General features: G+C 38.9%; 1 protein-coding gene across 1 annotated transcript; it reads left to right on the top strand.

Annotated features, from left to right (window-relative positions):
• Positions 1 to 701: 701 nt before the first annotated feature.
• On the top strand, positions 702 to 25,427 carry LOC120212862 (probable methyltransferase PMT28). Its single transcript, XM_039211045.1, has 9 exons — positions 702 to 1,796; positions 1,902 to 2,051; positions 2,603 to 2,674; positions 6,779 to 6,977; positions 7,083 to 7,172; positions 7,574 to 7,748; positions 7,850 to 8,092; positions 8,218 to 8,414; positions 25,253 to 25,427. The coding sequence occupies exons 1-9, from the start codon at positions 1,227 to 1,229 to the stop codon at positions 25,297 to 25,299; spliced, it is 1,743 nt and encodes a 580-aa protein (XP_039066976.1). The 5' UTR covers positions 702 to 1,226; the 3' UTR covers positions 25,300 to 25,427.

The raw sequence follows: 25,427 nt of genomic DNA, 5'->3' as shown, positions 1-25,427 counted from the left end.
AAAAAATATATTTTTACATTAAAATAAAAATACATTTAATAAGTTGAGGAAAAATAAAATATATTTAATAAATTAAAATAAAAAAATATTTTTAAAGTTTAAGATATATAAAATATTTAATTTTGAGTAAGACATTTACACACTAAAAAACAAGATATATATTATTTTATTGTTCAAAGTGTATCAAATGATTGCTTCAGTCCAATGGATTTTAAGAAACAAGATATATATGATTACTTAAGCCAGCGGTTGTGTTTAATACCTTTTACCCACTTATTAGTGAGTGAATTTATTTTCGTTCAAGAGGATTACACGTGTTACATTCCTATTGGAGAAAAATAGATTTATTAAATTAAAATATATTTAACTCTCCAATCGAATGATTCATTATTTTAATTTATTGAAATGAGGATTAAATTAAAAATATATATAAATAATATGGACTAATTGAATAATTATATTAAAAATATTTTAACTATAACTCCACTTATTCTATTAATTACATATAATTTGATTGAAAGATTTAAATAATTGAATTATTTATTTGATCAATCTAAAATATCGATAACTAAAATAATTTGTAATTATAGTTAAATTGTCACCGGTGTAGTTTAACCAATTAATTGTAGATCCAATGGGAATCAAACTTTACCTTCGTTTAACTTTCAATATATATAAAAAATTATAAACCTCATATTTCACTTCTCGAAAGCTAATCTTTGTGAGTGCATTTTTTTTCTTTTCACTTTCATTCCAATTATAACTTGAGGGTCGGAGGCTTCCAGTTTTTTTCAAGCTTCAGTTCAGATTTCGACAGATCTTTCTTGCTGCTAGCATATATATTTTCATTCTTTGTTTTTCTCCCATCTGAGAACTAGATTTCGTTGTTTGGTGTGCTGTTTTTGTTTTCATCTAGGAGCATTTATTGAGACCTTTGAGAAACATAAAGGGCATGGCTTTAGCTCGGTTTGGTCGACAAGTGAAGCGCCAGCATGGGGTTTGTGTAAAGATGACAGCAGTGGCGATCTCGGGTCTTTGTTTTATTTTTGTTTGGTCCATGTTCTCTTCACCTTCTACTTCTGTTACTGTTCAAAGGGAGAGCTTTGATGACATCGCTGAACCTGTGGCTTCAAGCACAATGGTAAGCAAATCCAAGGGAAATGAATTAGAAAAACGTGATTCAAACGATCACAAAAAGAAGGTTGAATCTAATTTAAAGAAAAAAAATGAGAGAGGTGAACGGGTCATTGCCTTTACCTGCTCATGAACATGGGAAAAAAATGAGAAACATGTTTCAAAGAGGAAAAGGGACAAGGATAAGCCAAAGGTATCTAGTGAAGTACCAAAAGAAAATCAAGAGAATCAGAAGCAAGAAGAATCTCAAGGTGAAGAAGCCGAAAAGGAGACAGAAGTGGAGGAAGACTTTAGTAGTGGATGGCAACGAAGAAGGTTTAGATGGTGAAGGAGAAGAAAAGGGAGAGATTGAAGGCGATGCTGATCTTGGTGAATCAGTGGAACAAGAGACCGAGGAATTGGTGGACAACGAGAATGAAGGGAAAAAGAGAAAGATCAAAGGTCCTGTTTTTGATCCGAAAGCTCATTATAGTTGGAAATTATGTAGCACAAGGAGCAAGCATAATTATATGCCATGTATTGATGTTGAAAGTGGCTTCGCAAGGTTGCAGGGCTATAGGCATAGAGAGAGGACTTGCCCCAAAGCCCCTGCAATGTGTCTTGTTCCCCTTCCCCATGATGGTTATGATTCTCCAGTGCACAGGCCGGAGAGTAAATTGAAGGTAGTATACATATAGAATGAGGTTGATTTGTTCTCTGTTATGAATTTGAATATATGCTAATGCATTTTGAGTTCTAATGTTGTGGCAATCTAATTGTTTTGGCAGATATTGTACAAGAATGTGGCTCATCCGAAGCTAGCAGCATATATGAAGAACCATAATTGGTTGATTAAATCTGGGGAGTATTTGATGTTTCCCCAGAACCAGTCTGAATTCAAGGGTGGAGTTGTTCACTACCTTGAATCCATTGAAGAGGTGAGCCTTTCTTGTAGCATGTTTTAACGAAATTTCATGGATCTTTTGCACTCAAGTTCCAGATGTCGTTAGATGTTAAAAATTATTATTTAGTATAGCATAAATTTACCGGACAAGAGACCTTTCTAACGATGTCACTATATGATAACAAACTCATCTCCTTTCGGTTGCCATCAAGCTTAAAAGATCTGCAAAGACAAATATAGTTATATTGCAAAATATGCTTTATATTTAGCTTTTGCATTGCACATTTATTTACTACACATCCATAATGCAAACTGAACTAGTAATCGTGCGTTCAATGGACATTGCAGTTACTGTTTTCTTCCTGGTTAGTTTGGCCCTCTGTAGAACATGCATGTTGATTTTACACTTACCTAACTATATATTTCTTAATTTCCTGCGGCCTTGAGTAGGCAGCTTTTTACAGACTGTACTCGTAAATTTCTTAGGTATAGAAAGTAAGCTTCACTGATGGCCATTGAACCTTTATGTTGCAATACTTCCCTTGCTTGACATTTTTTTTTTAATTTTTGAGTTTATTTTCTTAGATGGTACCAGATATTGAATGGGGAAAGAATATACGTGTAGTGCTGGATGTTGGAAGCTCATATTCAAGCTTCATGGTGTAACCCCCAGACCGATGCGAAGGATCCGATCCGATCCGGGAAGTCACATTAGGGCCACCGGAGTGACCCACTGTAAAAATAGCGGAAAATTTAAAACTTTTATTGAAACATGTAACTTATAAAATCAGTTTTCACTATTTAAAAATAAAACAGATTTCCAGACTCGTATATAAATCAAAATACAATTACATGCCCCCTAATCACATGTATCATTCTCTGCAACAACGCCGGAAGAACTCCCTTACTAAAGTTGATAGATGCACTGGTACAATTCTTTTAACCTGAAAAGGTGAGTAATAGAGTAAGCTTTGGAAAGCTCAATAATACAGAACTATCAGATGATACTGATGAATGTGCAGATACAGATAAACATATATTTCCTTATAGTTTCCGAACATTTACAGATTTTTATGCTGAGCAGAGATCCTACTGATATTTCAGGTGGTAACGGACAATAAGCTTTCAGTTCAGAGAAATATTTTGGATGACTGAGTTCAGGAGATCAGAATAGGTTTTCTAGTGTGTTCCCAAAAACTATATAACTTTTCAGATCTTTTTAAAACATATATATATATATATACCCCCATCCCAACACATCATAATGTGTAGGTTCCCCAGAACCATACACCCAACCCAACACATCATATAAGGCCCTGAGCACAAAGTCGAGGAACTAGTAAGTAAGGCCCTGAGCACACAGCCGAGGAACCTCCAGGTAATCTTCCTCCAATAATACCCCCAATAAAACATGTTCCGTCAGTAAACGGATATATCAAAAATCAAAACATAATTCAAGTCAAGTATCATATCAGAATCCAGGTCATGTCTCAGATCAGAATCCATGCCAATATCATATCAGAATTCAGGTCAGGTATAATAACAGAATTCAAATTTGAAATCAGATAAAATATTCATGTAATTAGGGAACACACCAGAGTTTACATGTATTATTTAGAGGTACTGTATCAGGCAGAGAAACACAGTTCTTCAGTATGTCGATAGAATGTTGGAATTTAGAATCACTATTGGAAGAGTTCATTAACTGACAGAATCATCAGTTATTTAGAATGTGAATTATCAGGATATTATCTTATTCGGACAGTTTTCAGAAGTTGTACGTAATCAGAAGGGTATTCAGAATCCTATACATCTATGTCAATTGATCGGATAATCGAACAACTTGAGAACAAAGATTCAGAACCTTAACAATCTATGTCGACTGGTCAATTCATTTTCCTTCTAAAGTATTTACTCTTTAATACCACAAATTCTTGTCCGTAGACCATTTTCGGAATCATCGCTGAATAAATCTTCCAATGTCTTTATTTCATTTTCACGCTTCCACAATATCATGAAATGCTGACGTACTTGATTAATTTGTTCATAACCCATTGTAATTGTACACTACGTAAACTCATCAGAGTTTCCAGACTTATCCAAATCACTTATTAAATCCTCAGTCATTGAGGTTACCTAGTTCATTTAGCAGTCATGTCCATTCCAGTTACTTCAGGATTTTCCAGAGTAATTCAAACGTTCCTGAATTTCATATACATGTTGTATTTCTATTCCATTCAATTTGGTCTTCGTGGTTGATTTGTCGAACAAACGTCCAATTCTTAGTACTGAATACGATCTAGAGCTGAGCTGAATACTTCCAAAATTTATCATCGAGCCAAACTTGAGAAGATGAATACATGTTCTAGTAATATCTATGCCATTCAAGTATTGACATAGCTTTAGGGTTGATCTACTCACTTAAACTATTTTCCATTACCTTTAAAGGTAGTTCGATACCTATGCTTACTTGGATTCCTTAATTAATCTAAGACATTTACTTAATATAGGCCATAAAGGTATTTTGGTCATTTTGGTTTTCAGTTTTATTCCAATCATAACAGAGCTCAAGGATATCCCATCATTTCTGAGCTTGGTGATATTCTTGGGTCATTTCCATTACAGGGGTAATTTGGTCATTTTACAGATCCACGGTATTTCAATCTTTTTTCTCTATATGGTCTTATTATTTAATTCCAATTTATCATCTATTCCAGTCTGTTCGAACAATTCTGATAAAAGAGCACCCTCCAATAAATTGTTCTTCAGGTATTTACTCATAACTCGGATATTTTCGGTTCAAGTGCCTTCTCGGATTTTACAAACACAATATTATGAATTTTTCTTTACAAAGACAGAATATTAATAATTAAATTTGTACTTAATCGAATTAAGTACAAATCCTCAAAGTGCTTTCTCCTTCAGGGTCAACTCTGACTATTTTACCTCTCAAGGGCATTTTCGAAATTTCTTAACCAGATAATTTCGATATTAGCTCTTAACGAAAATAATATAATATAGAGATCCTATGATTAATTGCTTCCTCGAACATTCTTTGATTTTGAAATGATTCCTTAAAAGACTTCTAGTATCTAATATAAACCTTCTTGGGGTTAAAAATCGGTTATCCATAATTTTCAAGTAAAACTAACATTTCTTATGCACATCAATAGTTTTAGCAGATCAATAATTCTTTTCAGATTTATTAATCCACTTCCAGGGACAATTCTTGTCATTTTCTAACATAAGGGTAATTTTGTAATTTTACCTAATCAAAATATTCTCATAATTTATCATCTAAGTACCTTTAATGAGATAAATTATAATCTACATATCCATGGTTGATTCTTTTATCACTTAATTCAAGAACTTGTAATTTAATTCCAACTGTCCTCCAATTTCTTATAATAGTAATCTGAGCCATATTCAGTTACCTACTTTCTACCGTATTCGTATCTAGTGTAGATCTTCATTAATTATACATACGAGACCAAACATTTCCATTCATGCATTTACCAATACCAACATATTCTATAAAGCATAACGAGGTAGTAAAGTATTACCTCGATTTCCGTGCAATACTGATTGACCATAAAAATTCCATTCGAATGCCTTTGATCTTCAATTCAACTTCCAATAATTCCTCAGATACATATCAACATAAATTATATCAGAAACGAAGCTTAATTGAGATAAATGGATCGAATCGGGTGATAAATCAGTGAAAAATAGCTTATCGGGTTCGAATTTAGCAAAACGGACTTCGGATTCGGATTCAGGACGTCGAAAGCATAAAATATGACTTTTCGGAAATTTGAAATTTTCGGTCAAAATCAAAGTCAACGGGTTTGACTGGCAATTTAGAGGCCTTCCGGTTCGAATTTCAAAAAAGGACAGCAGAATCAGATTTGGAACGTCGAAAAATGTCATGATAGGTATACTCGGTCAAAGTCAAAGGTCGTTTAATGCCCGGTAAAAGCCAGTCAAAGTTTTGGTCAATAGTGGTCAACGAGTCAACGGGTTATGACCGGTCAAACCGGTCACTTTTGTCTTCCCCACGTGCAGTGACGGAGCGTGAACAGTGCCATGATATCGAAAAATTCCCGGAAAAATTCCTAAAAATTATTTTAAGCGATTTCGAGATACTTACAAAGCTCGGTTCAAATTTGTGAACGGCGGAGAGCTCGATTTCAACGAATCGGAAACTTTGACCGCTTCACCTCCTCACGCGCCGCCGTCAACGGAGACAAAGGATGACACTGACGGACTCAAAACGATGCAAGGAACACGATGGTGCGGGAGGTGTCGTAAACGGATGACCCAATCGTCGTGAATCAATGAAAAACCAATTGAAATCAAGTTATTACCGACGATACTTCCGACTGAAATTAACGACGAACGGAGACGATTCACAACGAAAGGTTTGAGGGATTTTGTTCCTCGGTTGACAACGAACACGATGGTGGTTTCGGCTCGTCGATCGGAGGTCGGACGGCGAGTAGATCAGAGTTGAAAGAGGGGTTGACGGGAGAGGGAAAACTGAAAAAATTTCCAGAAACATACGGAAGATTTGTGGTTTATAACATCTCATAATTAAAAATGGCTAAATCAAGAGTTTAGCCACTGAATTTCCTGCACTTCATAAAACGGTTTTCCAACTTTAAAATTTTGTAATTTAACCCACTATTTCTTTCAAAATACCAAATTAAATCCACCACTTTATAATTTCTTAATTTTAGCCCATAAATTGGGGTGTTACACATGGCCTCCCTTTTTGATAAGGATGTATTGACATTGACACTGGGCTTGAAGGATGATCTTGTTGACCTAGCACAGGTTTCCCTTGAGCGTGGTTTTGCTACAGTTGTTAGTCCCTTTGCAAGAAGACGACTTTCTTTTCCTAGTGGAGTTTTTGATGCTATTCACTGTGGTCAATGTACAATCCCTTGGCATTCTCATGGTATTTGTACCCTTCCTTTTTTGTCTTGTAAATTTTATGTCATATTTTAAGTATCATCAGTATTGATAATCCGGAACCGGCTTTGCTTTTGTTCTCAATTTTCAGAGGGTAAGCTTCTAGAGATAAATAGGATTTTGAGGCCTGGTGGATACTTTATTTTGTCAACTAAACATGACAGCATCGAGGCGGAAGAAGGTAAGGACTTGTCTTTTCATTTTTACGGTTAATTATGCTTTTTGAATACAGACGTAAATGTTGCCATATGCCTTCACTTGAAAATTATTCTGTCAATGCTCCAAATATGAAAATAGGATTTTTACCATCTTGACTACTATGTAAAATTCATGGAATGTATCGCGTCTCTTCTTTAGGACTTCCCTTGCTGTGTGCTAGAAAGATTTTGCAAAGTAGATAGAACTTAACCTGCTGCTACATTATGGTTCGTGTTTCTGCCGCTCCTGAAGATTTTGCCCCAGGCCATGTGTTTTTATCATAATTAGGATGCACTGTTTGGCGCTTTTTTTTAATATACAAAAAATAATTGCTCTTTTATTTTGTATGATGATATTCACCTCTAACACTGTTGTTTGTTCTAGCTATGAACACATTGACTTCTTCAATCTGTTGGAATATTCTGGCTCATAAAACTGATGATGTCAGTGATGTGGGTGTTAAAATATATCAGAAGCCTGATTCCAATGATATATATGTGTTGAGGAGGAGGAAAAATCCGCCTTTATGCAAGGAGCATGAAAATCCGGATTCTGCCTGGTAAGTTCGGACATGCTTGCTTTACATAGCTGTGCTTAACCCTAACATAGTAATAATTTAAACCTAATTTACTTGGTGGCTGCAATTCTTTTTGTGGATAGGTATGTTCCAATGAAAACTTGTTTGCATACCATTCCATCTGTAATCGAACAACATGGGACTGAGTGGCCTGAGGAATGGCCTAAGAGCCTCGAAACATATCCGGAATGGTTGAACAACAAAGAAAAAGCAATTGATGATACCAAGCACTGGAAAAATATTGTTGACAAGTCCTATCTTACTGGAATGGGTATCGACTGGTCAACTATCAGGAATGTGATGGACATGAAAGCCATCTATGGAGGGTATGTTTGCTTCGCAACAAAATTCTAGTAATATTGATTATAGCAGCTCTTTTCTTCTTCTCCTTCAGTTTTGGAAAAATATTATCTATCAAGAAATGATGTTGAAATGTTTTGTCCGATAACAGTTTTGCTGCTGCACTCTTACAACAGAAAATTTGGGTGATGAACGTGGTCCCCATCCATGCACCCGATACACTTCCCTTCATTTTTGAACGTGAACTTGTTGGCGTCTACCATGACTGGTGCGAGCCTTTTGGGACGTACCCTAGATCGTATGACCTGTTGCATGCCGATCATTTTTTCTCCAGGCTAAAAAACAGGTTAGTTCTCATTGAATTTTACTGTCATCCGCAAAGATGGTTTTGCCTATCCTGTCACTCTGATTGATGGGTTCAACATCAGGTCATTGTATAACACCAGCTGTCGACACATATTTTTCGTCTCTATGGCATTTACATTTGCATTTGTGTTATTATTTATAATATATGGTTTATGTGTATACATATCATATTATTTTTATAATTACACTTGATTTACAGGTTACAGGCCCAATTGGTGCCCACAAATCCACATGTGGTTCAACATGCCAAACCCAAGTCACGCGCCCAACGTGTAGGATTTCCAGAAACCCTAGCAAGACTTCACTCCATCAGCGTCGCATGGTGCATCCAGCTCTCCCTCACTCGTCTCTCCACAAGCGCCACAGTCCCCACTTGGCACGCCGCTTGTCACGCAACGAACCCACTTTTCTCGGCCTCCAACTTACGTGAATGTGTAGGACACCAACTGCTCAACATAGCCCGGTTCTCTCGGCCACAAGCAACGATCGTGGATGTCAAACAAATAAAAGTAGTTGAGTTTGATTAGGACTCAAGCTAGACCAAAAAATAGGCATGCATTTTTGTATAAATAGGCATGTAATCAACAGTATTAGAGGGATTTTTTTTTTTGATACGAAATTTCGAGCAAAGTTATACCAATATTCAAAGCAATCCAAGTAGTTTTATTGAAAACTTCGAAGGCTACAGAGGTAAAAACCTTACCTTTTTTTGTTTGATACGCTTGCATGTGGGAGTTGTTCGTGTTTTGTTTCCGTTTTGTGCTCGTTCCAAACCTCAAATACGCTAATAAAGCCGATGAACAGGGGTATAGGTCGGGATTTTCGAACCCAGATCTGGCCCCCGAGGCTTACTTTTTAAAGAAACGATTTTGGTTTTTTTGAAACGAGGAGGTGAAGGGCTTTCGAAAAAATAAAATTTTAGGGTTTACCGCCGATGAACGACGGCCGGCACCGTTCAACGGTGGCCGGCGAGGCGGAGCGGGGTGGCCATTGGTTGATTTCTGGTTTTCAGTGGTGGTCGTGTTCTTCAAATGAAGAACACGGTTGAATAAACGAGAGAAACTGCAGAGAGGGGAGGGGAGCTTTTGATTGTGAGGAGAGAAATGAAATAGAAAAAATATGTTTGAGTCATATATTAACCCGTTCCAGCTTATGCCCGACCCGATGAACCTCGAACCCGCGTGTTTTTTCAAGAAGCGAGAGATTTGCGTTTTGGTTCTCCAGTTTCAAAAACATTTAATTTGGTCCTCTGAATCGATTATTGAACCTGAAATCCTTGTAATTTGACCCTCGAGTTTATTTCGTTTTCAATTTAGTCCCTACTATTATTATATACTATATTTTCATTATTATTATATTTTATTCCTTTATTTATATATATATATATATATATATATATATATATATATTTTATGTATATTTTTATTTTATTTTATTATACATATATATATACATATAATCATCGTTATTTTTATTATTTTAAGTATTATCGATAGCGTATATAAACATATATTTTTTTTCTTTTATTATTATCTGTATATTTATTTCTATTCATTTGTTTTATTTAATAATATATGTGTTATTTATATATAGTTTTCGTGTTTTTTTAACATCATTATCATTTTCATTTTATTCTACTTTGTATTTTTTAGTTTATTTTCATTATTCCTTTTTATTTTATACGAACATATTTGATTATAGTTATTTATTTATTTTAGTTTTTATTTATTTATTACTATTATATATATCTTTTTATTTTTCCCATTATTTATATCTTTATCATTATTACCGTTATTCTTATTTATCATTTGTTTACTTATCTTCTATTTTATTTTTATTGTATCTCTTCTAATATTTTATATATTTATATATGTATATATATTATGTATACTTTATGTAATTTTTATTATTATTTTTCTAATGTCTTATTTATATGCCATATTTTATTTTATTTTCTTTTTTTTCTTCTCTATTTTACCTTACGTTTTTATGCTTGTCCTTATTTTTGTTTCATTCATGTTCTCTACCTTCATGTTAATTATGTTTATTGTTTATTTTTGTCTATTTTGTTCTTTATTGCACTTTCTTTATTTTTGATTTATTTTCACCACCATTTGTTAACGCTTCTCATGACTTTTTAAGGGTATACTTTTAAATCGAATCAGTGGTAAGCAATTTGGATCAATATTTTACCTTTTAATTTAACTTTCAATTTTCTTAATTAAAGACAACTGGAAATTACGTAGTACCGAAAGGGCGGTTCAAGGGTGCTAATCCTTCCTTGACCGTAACCGACTCCCGAGCCCGACATATTTCTGGTAAGACGTAGATCAGGTAAGATGGTGTCCGACCCACCTAAATTCATTTTAAAATGGTCGGTGGCGACTCTAACTCATTTAATCCAAGTCGAAGCCCAATTCCGGGGCCCAACCGAAAGACGGCTGCGACAGCTTGGCGACTCTGCTGGGGACACAGGTAAGTGAGTCAGGCTAAGGTAATTTTCAGTTGTCTTTTTAACGAAAAGGGTAAGTTTGAATTTGAAGGTAATTTTTCGATCCTTATTACTTATTTTTTGATTATATTTTTCGAGTAAATAGTTGGACTGACCGTTTTCTAATGATTTCAGCTTTCCAAACATTTTCATCTAAGGCTCTAAACCCGAGCTCCGAACCCGTTTTAAGTGGGGGTGAAAGCGACGCCTTCGTGTGAATTTATTCACCGTATGGGCCTAGCAAGTAGCCTTCGGGATTCATATACCTTATGCCTTCGTGTGAATTTATTCTCCGTATGGGCATAAGGGAATGTGTCCTCTCGAGTTTAACTTAGTCCACACAAGCCTGTGATGGGTTTCGGACTAAGGGTCTGGTCGGTCCAAGGGGGCGCCAGCAAAGAGAACTCGAGTACCGTTTTTAGAACCCAAACCGGGAGACTTTGAATAAATAGAGCCTACCCCAAAACCACATTCCAAAACCTAGGACATTTCTTTCCTAACCTTTTTATTTTTTATGTTTTTTTCATTTACCATTTATTTTTATTTATTTTTATCTATTTCTATTTTACTAACGTTTTTGCCTTTGTGTTTGTTTTCTAGCATTTGCATCATTACAAGAGGCTATTGATCCCTAAAAAACGTTTGTTATACACAAAATAATTCGAGTTAATGGACAAAGGTGTTGTAATACAAGAGATTGAAAACGCTGAGGCACGACTATGGTCCGAGAAGGCTCAGAAAGAGAAGGGAGACAGTCTTCAGGGAAACTATGTGTCAGAACTGGTTAGTTATGCCGCTGTCAGCCTGAAACAGAATAATGTCCAGGAGCTGCGAAACATTTGGGACAGTTGGAAGAATGACAGAAAGCAGAAGTTCAGCCAACGATATGGTGATATCGCCCTCTTGCTCCATGTCAAGACTGATGAGCCCTTACTCCGAGCATTAATTCAATTCTGGAACCCGGGATATAGTTGTTTCACTTTTAACCAAGAGGACATGGTGCCTACCATCGAAGAATACACTACACTGCTGCATTGTGAAAGCATCAAGCTTGAGCGAGCCTACATTAAACACATCAAAAGCCAGCCCTTCAAGAATGCACTAGCCAAAGTTGCAGGAGTAGATGAGAAATGGGTAATCGATCGGACTCAGCGTAGAGGCAGTGGAGAAGGAATTGAATGGATCCACATAAAGCAACTAATGAAAAACCACCCTGATGAGTGGAAGACCATAGACCTTTTTGCACTGGGTCTGTACGGTTTGATTATCTTTCCGAAAGCTTTGGGGTGCATTGACGCTGCCGTGGTGGAACTATTTGAGCAACTTTCTAAACGAGTTAACCCAGCACCAGCCATCTTGGCCGAGACCTTTCGATCGCTCAACCATTGCCGAAGAACTGGCGGAGGAAGATTTACCGGGTGTATTCAGCTCCTTCAGGTCTGGATTCACAGCCATTTCTGGAAGACTAACGGGGTTGCCTACCGCCGTTTCAGCACCACCTATTCACCTCTAGGTGAATTCATCACCTTGAAATGGCATGAAGGCGCTTCGAAAGAAAAATGGATGAAGGTCTTTACGCATCTTCAGGATCAGGATATTGTCTGGAGAGCCCCCTGGCTTTTTCTCAGTGACGTTCTTTTTCGATGTGGTGACTCCGACACTGTGACCTTACTTGGAATTTGGGGAGCAGTCGGGTATGCTCCGCTATTAGCACTTAGACAATATGGAGCACGTCAGTTTGTCCCAGCAACGTGCGGGTTGGCTAGGTCAGAGTTTGAGTATCACGGCGATAGCTATAAGAAGATGATCAAAGAAGCAGCCGATTCTTGGAGAAAAGTATTCCGGATGGATGTTGTAGCTGCCAGAAGCATGCTCACTCCGGATTATGTGGAGTGGCGAAGATTGAGAAAGAATGACAACATCCCTGTGCCAAACTGTGATGACACCCGAACCATGGAAGAACATCTCAGGCATGTCCCTTCTGAACTCGAGATAGCCAAGACCGAGTTTGAAGCCGTGAATAATGAGCTGAAGTAAAGGATAAAGGAACTGGAAGCTGAACGTTATCAGTGGAAGCTTGATGCTGACTCTTAGAAAGATCGGGCAGAGAAACTGGAAAAAGAACAAAAAAGAGTCCGTTTTGAGCTCGAAGACTTGAGAAAAGGGTATCAGGATAAGGTCAAGGATAATTCCAAGTTGAAGGTAACCTCTGAATACTGGAAAGACGAAGCTCATAGCCTGAAAAGGAAGTTTGAGGGGCCTGATGAGAAAGCTTGGAAGGAACAGATGAAGAATGCCCAAAGACGCTTGGCAGATAGTCAATATCAGAACCAGCGCTTGAGAGTTCGGGTAGCTGACTTAGAAAGACAACATGAGAAAGATGGCAAGACAATAGCTGAGTTAGAAGCTATTGTAGATGGGTTCAAGAGGCAAGCAAACGAGCTTCAGATAATGCCTTTCGACGGAGGATTACAATGGCGTTTCCGTTGGGAACAAGCACAGCGGAGGGTGAGGGCCCGAGACGCAACCATCCGAGATTTCCTAGATCAAGTGCAAAAAGCAGCCCGTCATCTTCACGGCCTAGCAAGGGAAGCGGGTGTGGTTCGACAAGGCATTCAACCAGTAACAGATGAAGGCAGAAGACTTGTCAACCTACTGGAAGCTGTTCGGGGTCTAGAGGATTTAGTCCAAATGTACCTTTAATCTGTTTTTATGTCTCTTAAAAGATAAGACATTTTTGTCTGAACAAGGGTTATTTATAATAATGGACACTTTTCTGGATCAATGCCTCCAATTGCATACATCATGCATTGCATTTCTTGCATTTTATATTTCATGTTTGTTTATTTTATGTTTTTTCCATGTTTTTACATTCGTATTAACTAACAGAACATGTCTCAGACACCGAGCTTACCACCACAAGCGTCAGATACACATCACCCGCACAACACTCGAGCAAAAAGAGACAAATGGAAGCCAGAATGGAGAAGATCGAAGAGCACATGGCAAGACTTCAAAAGGAACTAGAAGATAAGATGGCTCAGAACAGTGAAAGTACTCTTGAGTCCATCAAGAAAAATCAGGAGTCCTTGGTCGACCAAATCGTAGCCAAGTTATCGGGTCTACAGCAAGCTAGTGCATCAGGGGGCATCTCTTCCGAGGGGGTGGCCATACCACCAACCCCGCAAGTGGTTCTCTCACCTGGAATATTACCCGGGGACGCATCTGCTACTAAAGGGAAAGCAGCACTACCCGGGGACTCGTTCGTTGCCAAAACGAAAGTTGCACCTGCTGTGAAAATACAAACTTCTACAATCATCCCTGATGATCATCCGGATGATTATCATGTCCCAGACTTTGACGAGGAAGATAAAGCTAAAAAGATGGAAGAAAAGATAAAAGTATTAGAGGATCAAATAAAGATGGTCCAGGGAGACCATGATTATTATGGAGTGGACGCAATAGAGTTAAGCCTAGTTCCAGACTTGGTGCTTCCACCAAAGTTTAAAATTCCTGAGTTTGAGAAGTTCGACGGGAACAGTTGCCCCTCAGCCCATATCACTATGTTCTGTCGAAAGATGACAGGATATGGCGGGAATGACCAACTCCTGATCCATTGTTTTCAAGAGAGCCTGTCCGGTTCAGCTATTCGGTGGTACAACCAGCTTAGCCGAACTCATATGAAAACGTGGAAAGACTTAGCCAAGTCTTTCTTGGAGCAGTATAAGCATATCAACGATATGAGACCAGACCGGGTCATGCTACAAAGCCTAGAGAAGAAACACAATGAGAGTTTCCGATAGTACGCACAGAGATGGAGGGATTTATCTGTGCAAGTTCATCCACCCTTGGATGAAAAGGAAACAAGAAAGCCTTTTGTACAGACCTTGAAGGCACCTTACTTCGGGCATTTGGTAGCAATCACGTCAGGGAGTTTTTCAGATTTAGTCATGACCGGTGAAATGATCGAGTTGGCCATTAAACAAGGGAAGATTGAGGGAGGAGACTCCAGTAAAAAGCCTCCCATGAAAAACAAGGAGCGAGAGATCAACAATGTGAACACCTACAATGTCAGCAAAGGGGTTACGATCTCAAGCTCAAATTCCACAGCAGCTGTACCATCCGGTACTTCTAGACAGAACCAGAGAGAACCAAGAAGAGAAAGGGAAAGGGAACAGTTTGACCCCATTCCCATGACGTATAAAGAATTATATCAACAGCTCTTCGACACTCATGCAGTATCGCCTTATCCTATGAATCCAATAAATCCCCCTTACCCGAAATGGTATGACGAGAGCGCTCACTGCGAATATCATGGCGGTGTGCAGGGGCATTCGATTGAAAGTTGTCTCGCATTCAAGAGACTTGTGCAACGGATGAGAAACAAGAATTGGATCACTTTCAACTCCGGAGCACCAAATGTCGCCCAGAATCCCTTGCCCAATCATCAAGAGACAGGAATCAATGCCGTTACTACCGAAGGGGGCAGGAAAGTTAAATTGAGTGTTTCAGAGGTTAAATCTCCTTTGGCTTGGGTATGGAGCCAAATGGTAAAGGCAGGATTTCTTGCACCATATTCAGATACGATAGAAAACGAAGATGGTAACCATTGTTGTTACCACAACAAAGAAGGGCATAAAGTGCAAGATTGCCCAGAATTCAGATTGTTAGTCCAGCTCATGATGGATCGAAAGGAGTTGGAATTTTACGAAGAAATTCAAGATTCTTGGGAAGCAGATGTTTGTGCCACCGGAGAATCATCAGATAGAAAATTTGGTAGGGGTAGTCCTTTGATAATTACCCATAAGGCAAGTATGACAGTGACAACACCAGCCAAGGTGGTAATCTCCGCACCGCGGCCTTTTCAATATAAGGACAATCGGCAAGTGCCATGAAAGTACGAATGTCAGGTGAGTACTTCCAGAGGAGGTAATAGTAAAGTGGGGCAAAGACCACTGGAGCCATTTAAAGAAGATGTGCTAGTCGTCAATGAACCTATAAAGGAGGAAGAAGCTAAAGAGTTCCTCAAGATCTTGAAGCACAGCGAGTACAACATTGTAGAACAGCTCCATAACTTACCTACACGTACTTCAATGCTAGCACTATTTTTAAGCTCGGAAGCACACCGAGAAGCGTTGTTGAATGTCCTTAATCAAACGTTCGTGCCACAAGACATACCAGTCAGCAAGATGGATCGACTGGTGAACAATATTCAAGCTGATAATCTCATCTCGTTTTCAGATGATGAGATTCCATCAGGAGGAAGAGGCCGAACGAAGGCGTTACACATTACTACCTACTGTAAGGGGCACGCTTTACCAAGTGTCTTAATCGATAATGGTTCAGCCTTGAACGTGATGCCTTTGATTACATTGAAGAGGCTACCAATAGATACCTCTCATATGAGAGCTTGTCAGAATGTGGTCCGAGCATTTGATGGGACCAAAAGAGAGGTAATCGGAAAGATTGAGGTACCATTGACCATCGGACCAGCCACCTATGATGTTGAGTTCCTTGTGATGGATATCATGCCGTCCTATAGCTGTCTTTTGGGAAGGTCGTGGATTCATCAAGCAGGTGCAGTACCCTCCACGTTGCACCAGAAAGTTAAATTTGTTATCGACGGAGCCTTAGTAACTATCAACGCTGAGGAAGATATCGTGGCAAGCGTGACCACGGAGGCTCCATACATCGAAGTAGACGAGGAAGCGGTAGAATGTTCGTTCCGCTCCTTAGAGTTTGTGAATGCCACATTTGTGGCGGAAGGAAAGAGAATCCCAAGACCTCGACTCTCCAAATGCACAAGGATGGAGATCAAGCAAACCCTAGGCCGAGGCGCCAGAACCGGGAGAGGTTTTGGGAAATATTTGCAAGGGATGATCAATCCTGTCATTCCTATCTCAAAATTAGACCAATTTGGGCTCGGTTTTCAGCCCAGTTATCATGAAAAGAGAAAGGAGATCCAAAAGAACCGGGAGAGAAGATTGGCCAGATTGACTGGGAACGAATTTCAAAGGAAGCCCATGACATTCCCACCGCTTTTTAGAACATTCAAGTCAGGTGGTTATGTGTTTGAGACCACCACATCCGAGTTAGAAACGGCTCTGGAAGATCTGAACGTTAATGCCGTGACCACAGAAGATGTTGACAACGGAGATAGATCCGGGATATGCCTTCTGCCACATGGGTTCGTGCCTAGCAGTTGGTCGGTGGAAGAACTACCTGTGGTTTACAAGAATCTTTCAGAGTAATATTCGAACTATCCCTATTTGCCTATACCCGGGGCAATAGGTGATCTTTTGTAAGGGTGAATAAATATTTTGTTTAAGTTTAATAAAAGATGCATTTTTCTTTTCCATGGTAAACAAACTTTTCTTTTATTTTTGAATTCATTCTCTATCTCCTTCATTCCAGTACTTCATTTCCAGTTACTCTCAAAATTAGTTCTTGACCGTTCCGTGTGGGATATTATCCTCTCACACATGCACATTTTCCTCCTTTCAGGTTCCCAGATAACGATAATGTGGGCACTAATGACCCTGATCCGGAGGTGGATTTTGAATCAACCATTTATCTTGGGGAATTTGAAGAATGCGATAATGAAGAAGAGTACAACTTACCTACCGAATTGTTGAGAATGATAGAAAAAAAAGAAAAGCAAATACTGCCGCATGAGGAGGCGATCGAAATCTTAAATTTGGGCACTGAGGAAGATCGAAAGGAGGTTAAAATCGGCACAACTCTTTCGGCTGAAGCAAGAAAAAACCTGATAGCCTTACTTCAGGAGTACGAAGATGTGTTTGCTTGGTCGTATCAAGACATGCCGGGACTAGACACAGATATGGTAGTTCACAAACTGCCAATCAAACCAGAATTCAAACCTGTGCAGCAAAAACTGAGAAGAATGCGACCAGAAATGCTCCTTAAGATCAAGGAGGAAGTCAAGAAGCAATTTGATGCCGGTTTTCTCCAAGTAGCCAAATACCCTGAATGGGTGGCCAACATAGTGCCTGTGCCGAAGAAGGACGGGAAAGTGCGCATGTGTGTCGATTACCGGGACCTTAATAAGGCCAGTCCCAAGGACAACTTTCCTCTGCCACACATAGACACTCTGGTGGACAATACGGCCGGGAACGCCTACTTTTCATTCATGGATGGATTCTCGGGGTACAATCAGATCAAGATGAATCCCGAAGACATGGAGAAGACCACTTTCGTCACAATGTGGGGAACTTTCTGTTACAAAGTGATGCCTTTCGGATTAAAGAATGCTGGGGCAACATATCAGAGAGCTATGGTGACCCTATTCCACGACATGATGCACAAAGAGATCGAAGTTTATGTTGACGACATGATTATTAAGGCACAAACCGAGAATGAACATGTCAAGAATCTGAAGAAGCTCTTCCAGAGATTGAGAAAGTTCCAACTGAGACTAAACCCTAGCAAATGTACCTTCGGGGTAACATCTGGAAAGCTATTAGGCTTTATAGTCAGCAGGAGAGGCATACAGGTCGATCCTGATAAGGTTAAGGCTATCCAGAATCTACCTCCACCACGAACCCAAAAAGAAGTCCGAGGTTTTCTGGGCAGACTAAACTACATAGCTCGATTTATCTCTCAGTTAACCGACAAATGTGACCCCATCTTTCGTCTCCTCCGAAAGAATAGCCCTGGAGCATGGGATCAAAACTGTCAGATTGCATTTGAGAAGGTAAAAGAGTACTTGTCTCACACTCCTGTCCTGATGTCCCCTATCCCAGGAAAACCTCTGTTTTTGTATCTCTCCATATTCGAGAACTCCATGGGTTGTGTTCTGGGTCAACACGACGAGTCTGGGAAGAAGGAAAGAGCCATCTACTACTTAAGCAAAAAGTTCACCGATTGCGAGGTCCGATATCCTCCTATTGAGAAGGTTTGTTGTGCCCTGATATGGGCTACAAAAAGACTTCGACAATACATGTTGTATCACACCACTTGGCTGATTTCCAAGTTAGACCCACTAAAATACATAATGGGTGTACCTGCTCTATCCGGAAGGTTAGCCCGATGGCAGATTCTTTTGTCTGAATTTGACATCGAATACGTGAGCCAAAAAGCGGTAAAAGGCAGCGCCATATCCGATTTTTTGGCAAGCAGAACTGATGAGAGCTATGAGCCGCTGGACTTTGATTTCCCAGACGAGGACTTAATGGCCATATCTTTAGAGGAAGCAAGCATTTCAACAGACGGTTCCTGGAGAATGCACTTCGATGGGGCATCAAATGCACTAGGACATGGCATCGGGGCAATTCTAGTCTCCCCAGAAGGGAGTCACTACCCATTTACGAGCAGACTGAACTTTGATTGTACCAATAACATGGCAGAATACGAAGCCTGTGTCTTGGGAATTCGGGCTGCACTGGGGCAAAATATAAAGACTTTACGGGTGTATGGAGACTCAGCCTTAGTAATCTATCAGCTCCGAGGAGAGTGGGAAACTAAGGATATAAAGCTGTTAGGGTACCGAAAACTAGTGTTGGATCTGCTCGAAGAGTTCGACAAAGTCACCTTCCACTACGTGCCTAGAGAAGAAAATCAGATGGCTGACGCTTTAGCTACATTGGCAGCCGTATTCAGGGTTGGTGGGGAGTCTGAAATGATGCCAATCAACATGCAATCGTATGAGTACCCAGCTCATTGTTACCAAATTGAAGAAGTGAAAGACACTAAGCCTTGGTACTACGACATTCTGCAGTATATCAAGCATCGGAGTTATCCAGAAAAAACCACTGAAATCGAGAAGAGAACCCTTAGAAGGTTGGCAGCTGGATATGTCCTTGACAGAGAGGTTTTATACAAGAAAAGCCATAACCAAGTTCTGTTAAGGTGCGTCGATGCTGAAGAGGCAAAAATGATAGTGGAAGAGGTACATGATGGGGTTTGTGGAGCACATGCAAACGGGCATATGATGTCAAGACAAATAATGAGATGCGGATATTTTTGGTCCACACTGGAAAGTGATTGCATCAACTATGCTAGGAGATGTCATAAATGTCAGATTTATGGAGACAAGATAAATGTTCCACCCCATCCACTTCATGTAATGACGTCACCCTGGCCTTTTTCCGTGTGGGGCATGGACGTTATCGGGCAAATCCATCCGAAGGCTTCGAATGGTCACCGTTTCATTCTCGTAGCAATTGATTATTTCACGAAATGGGTAGAGGCCGCGTCATACGCCAGTGTCACTCAATCCACTATTTGCAAGTTTCTGAAGAAAGAAATTATATGTCGGTATGGTCTACCTGAAAGGATTATCACCGATAACGCAACAAACTTGAACAACAAGATGATGAGTGCTGCTTGCGAACAGTTCAACATAAAACATCACAATTCCACTGCTTACAGACCAAAGATGAACGGAGCAGTAGAAGCAGCAAACAAAAATATTAAGAAGATAGTGGAGAAAACAACTGAAACCTACAAAGACTGGCATGAGAAGTTGCCTTTTGCTTTGTTCGCTTATCGAACCTCGGTACGTACATCGACTGGGGCAACTCCATTTTCACTAGCCTATGGAATGGAAGCAGTGCTACCCATTGAAGTCGAGATTCCGTCTCTCAGGGTCTTGTCAGAAGTCAAACTAGATGATGCAGAGTGGGCACAATCCAGATATGATCAGCTTAATCTGATAGATGAAAAAAGACTGAAAGCCATTCATCATGGTCAAATCTATCAGAAACGAATGATCCGAGCACACGACAAAAAGGTGCGCCCGAGAATATTCCGTGAAGGGGATCTAGTGCTAAAAAGAATTTGGCCAGTCCAGAAAGATTTTCGAGGAAAATGGACGCCAAATTGGGAAGGACCTTATGTCGTGAAGAAGGCTTTCTCCGGAGGAGCCCTTATCCTGGCTGAAATGGACGGACCTGAGCTGCCACATCCCATTAACTCGGACGCAGTCAAGAAATACTTCGCTTAGGATGAAAACCCGAGAGGGCGTCCTACGTTGAAAAAAAAAAAAAAAGGAAAAAACGTTTGGGGTGAAAACCCGAAAGGGCGCCCTAAATTGAAAAAAGAAAAAAGAGGGAAAAAAGAGAAAATAAGGTGGGTTCAAGATGAAAACCCGCAAAGGGCGTCTTGCAACTAAGGATGGGTCCAAGTTGAAAACCCGGAAAGGGCGATTTGGATATTAACGGTGGAAACATCCCGGCACATGAATCTTCTACGAACTCAACAAATCGGAGAAATGTTGCACCCTCCCAAATGTTGTCGCTTTTTCAAAGATCCTTTGGCAAAAGCTGCATTCAAAGTCACCAAACGGCTTTTCAACTCAGAAGTGCCCACGTTATCGAGATCTAAGACATTCATTTACACATCATTGTGTATTCGTTTTCTAGAATGTTTGCCATGTATTATTTGTTCTTCTCCTCCTTTATGAATAAAGACCATCTTTCCTCCAATTCCTTTTGAGCATCTTGAATTAGATTTAAACCTAATGGTTTATTTATTTTTATGAAAGATAATCGCATATTACTGTACAAAGATTCATTGAAAAGTACAGGTACCCAGAAGCCGATCAAGGCTCATGCTTGAGATGGTTGAGGAGCATCTTCAAAAAAAAAAATCATCAAACATTTGAAGAATTCAAGATCAGAGATCGGAACTTCAAGCTCAAGAGTCAACAACGACAGGCCACCGGAGATCGAGATTACTCTCCAGAGCTCAGAATAACATATGTTGCATATGCATTTTAGGCATACCTAAGAGCATGACATCCGTAACATCACATATATGCATATCTTTGCAGGTTTCACCCAGAGCCAATTTCAACTTCACAACGAAGGATATTGGACTACAGACAACGCAAGTTCAACTTCACGATGAAGGGACCGCTGGTTGTCAACAAACATTTCTCAAATTCAGAGCCAATTTCAACTTCACAACGAAGGATATTGGACTACAGACAACGCAAGTTCAACTTCACGACGAAGGGACCGCTGGTTGTCAACAAACATTTCTCAAATTCAGAGCCAATTTCAACTTCACAACGAAGGATATTGGACTACAGACAACGCAAGTTCAACTTCACGACGAAGGGACCGCTGGTTGTCAACAAACATTTCTCAAATTCAGAGCCAATTTCAACTTCACAACGAAGGATATTGGACTACAGACAACGCAAGTTCAACTTCACGATGAAGGGACCGCTGGTTGTCAACAAACATTTCTCAAATTCAGAGCCAATTTCAACTTCACAACGAAGGATATTGGACTCCAGACAACGCAAGTTCAACTTCACGACGAAGGGACCGCTGGTTGTCAACAAACATTTCTCAAATTCAGAGCCAATTTCAACTTCACAACGAAGGATATTGGAATCCAGACAACGCAAGTTCAACTTCACGACGAAGGGACCGCTGGTTGTCAACAAACATTTCTCAAATTCAGAGCCAATTTTAACTTCACAACGAAGGATATTGGGCTCTGAACAATACTTAGATTTCAACTTCACGGCGAAGGACTTCCAATTCTCAGGCTCAAATTCACGATGGAGGAGCCATATACAATTCCAACTTCACAAACGGATTGACTCAACTTCACGACGAGAGAGTCATCAGTGACACCACAACACCAAAGTCTTCAGGTCAAGTTTCACCTTCACGACGAAGTATCTTGAGCAAAAAGACGATTCAGAGGCCACTTGTCAAAAGCTTTGAGTTCGATTTCAACTTCACGACGAAGAATTTCGTGATCAGAATCTTTCGGTTTCGACTCAACCTCACGACGAGGGAGTCACTTCAGGATTCAATTCAAAATGACAAATCAGTCTTAGCATCGGATTTTAACTCTACAACAGAGGATATTCGATGGGGACAGACCCCTTTATGGATGGTGTTTGATATATTCATGTTAGACAAAAAATGTGTCTTTTAATCTTTGTCCTACACCCGTTACACGACTATGGGCAAAGAGGGGCAGCTGTCGACACATATTTTTCGTCTCTATGGCATTTACATTTGCATTTGTGTTATTATTTATAATATATGGTTTATGTGTATACATATCATATTATTTTTATAATTACACTTGATTTACAGGTTACAGGCCCAATTGGTGCCCACAAATCCACATGTGGTTCAACATGCCAAACCCAAGTCACGCGCCCAACGTGTAGGATTTCCAGAAACCCTAGCAAGACTTCACTCCATCAGCGCCGCATGGTGCATCCAGCTCTCCCTCACTCGTCTCTCCACAAGCGCCACAGTCCCCACTTGGCACGCCGCTTGTCACGCAACGAACCCACTTTTCTCGGCCTCCAACTTACATGAATGTGTAGGACACCAACTGCTCAACATAGCCCGGTTCTCTCGGCCACAAGCAACGATCGTGGATGTCAAACAAATAAAAGTAGTTGAGTTTGATTAGGACTCAAGCTAGACCAAAAAATAGGCATGCATTTTTGTATAAATAGGCATGTAATCAACAGTATTAGAGGGATTTTTTTTTTGATACGAAATTTCGAGCAAAGTTATACCAATATTCAAAGCAATCCAAGTAGTTTTATTGAAAACTTCGAAGGCTACAGAGGTAAAAACCTTACCTTTTTTTTGTTTGATACGCTTGCATGTGGGAGTTGTTCGTGTTTTGTTTCCGTTTTGTGCTCGTTCCAAACCTCAAATACGCTAATAAAGCCGATGAACAGGGGTATAGGTCGGGATTTTCGAACCCAGATCTGGCCCCCGAGGCTTACTTTTTAAAGAAACGATTTTGGTTTTTTTGAAACGAGGAGGTGAAGGGCTTTCGAAAAAATAAAATTTTAGGGTTTACCGCCGATGAACGACGGCCGGCACCGTTCAACGGTGGCCGGCGAGGCGGAGCGGGGTGGCCATTGGTTGATTTCTGGTTTTCAGTGGTGGCCGTGTTCTTCAAATGAAGAACACGGTTGAATAAACGAGAGAAACTGCAGAGAGGGGAGGGGAGCTTTTGATTGTGAGGAGAGAAATGAAATAGAAAAAATATGTTTGAGTCATATATTAACCCGTTCCAGCTTATGCCCGACCCGATGAACCTCGAACCCGCGTGTTTTTTCAAGAAGCGAGAGATTTACGTTTTGGTTCTCCAGTTTCAAAAACATTTAATTTGGTCCTCTGAATCGATTATTGAACCCGAAATCCTTGTAATTTGACCCTCGAGTTTATTTCGTTTTCAATTTAGTCCCTACTATTATTATATACTATATTTTCATTATTATTATATTTTATTCCTTTATTTATATATATATATATATATATTTTATGTATATTTTTATTTTATTTTATTATACATATATATATATATACATATAATCATCGTTATTTTTATTATTTTAAGTATTATCGATAGCGTATATAAACATATTTTTTTTTCTTTTATTATTATCTGTATATTTATTTCTATTCATTTGTTTTATTTAATAATATATGTGTTATTTATATATAGTTTTCGTGTTTTTTTAACATCATTATCATTTTCATTTTATTCTACTTTGTATTTTTTAGTTTATTTTCATTATTCCTTTTTATTTTATACGAACATATTTGATTATAGTTATTTATTTATTTATTACTATTATATATATCTTTTTATTTTTCCCATTATTTATATCTTTATCATTATTACCGTTATTCTTATTTATCATTTGTTTACTTATCTTCTATTTTATTTTTATTGTATCTCTTCTAATATTTTATATATTTATATATGTATATATATTATGTATACTTTATGTAATTTTTATTATTATTTTTCTAATGTCTTATTTATATGCCATATTTTATTTTATTTTCTTTTTTTTTCTTCTCTATTTTACCTTACGTTTTTATGCTTGTCCTTATTTTTGTTTCATTCATGTTCTCTACCTTCATGTTAATTATGTTTATTGTTTATTTTTGTCTATTTTGTTCTTTATTGCACTTTCTTTATTTTTGATTTATTTTCATCACCATTTGTTAACGCTTCTCATGACTTTTTAAGGGTATACTTTTAAATCGAATCAGTGGTAAGCAATTTGGATCAATATTTTACCTTTTAATTTAACTTTCAATTTTCTTAATTAAAGACAACTGGAAATTACGTAGTACCGAAAGGGCGGTTCAAGGGTGCTAATCCTTCCTTGACCGTAACCGACTCCCGAGCCCGACATATTTCTGGTAAGACGTAGATCAGGTAAGATGGTGTCCGACCCACCTAAATTCATTTTAAAATGGTCGGTGGCGACTCTAACTCATTTAATCCAAGTCGAAGCCCAATTCCGGGGCCCAACCGAAAGACGGCTGCGACACCAACAATATCACATTTTGCATGAGCAAGCAACCTGTTTCGATCGTTGTCGAGATGGACCGTATTCTATGACCCGGAGGTTGGGTGATCGTGCGTGATAAAGTCGAGATACTTGATCCACTTGAGGCAATTTTGAGAAGTTTACATTGGGAGATCAGAATGACTTATTCTCAGAATAAGGAGGGTATATTATGTGCGCA

Source organism: Hibiscus syriacus, unplaced genomic scaffold (genome assembly GCF_006381635.1).
Source record: "Hibiscus syriacus cultivar Baekdansim isolate YM2019G1 unplaced genomic scaffold, ASM638163v2 tig00110017_pilon, whole genome shotgun sequence".
Taxonomy (NCBI): Eukaryota; Viridiplantae; Streptophyta; class Magnoliopsida; order Malvales; family Malvaceae; genus Hibiscus; species Hibiscus syriacus.
This window is presented reverse-complemented; position numbering and strand designations above follow the sequence as displayed.

Coding starts and splice junctions, on each gene's coding strand:
- LOC120212862 (XM_039211045.1), top strand. CDS start 1,227: ATGAGAGAGGTGAACGGGTCATTGCCTTTACCTGCTCATGAACATGGG. Junction 6,978..7,082: donor AATCCCTTGGCATTCTCATG/GTATTTGTACCC, acceptor CTCAATTTTCAG/AGGGTAAGCTTCTAGAGATA. Junction 8,415..25,252: donor CTCCAGGCTAAAAAACAGGT/TAGTTCTCATTG, acceptor CATTTTGCATGA/GCAAGCAACCTGTTTCGATC.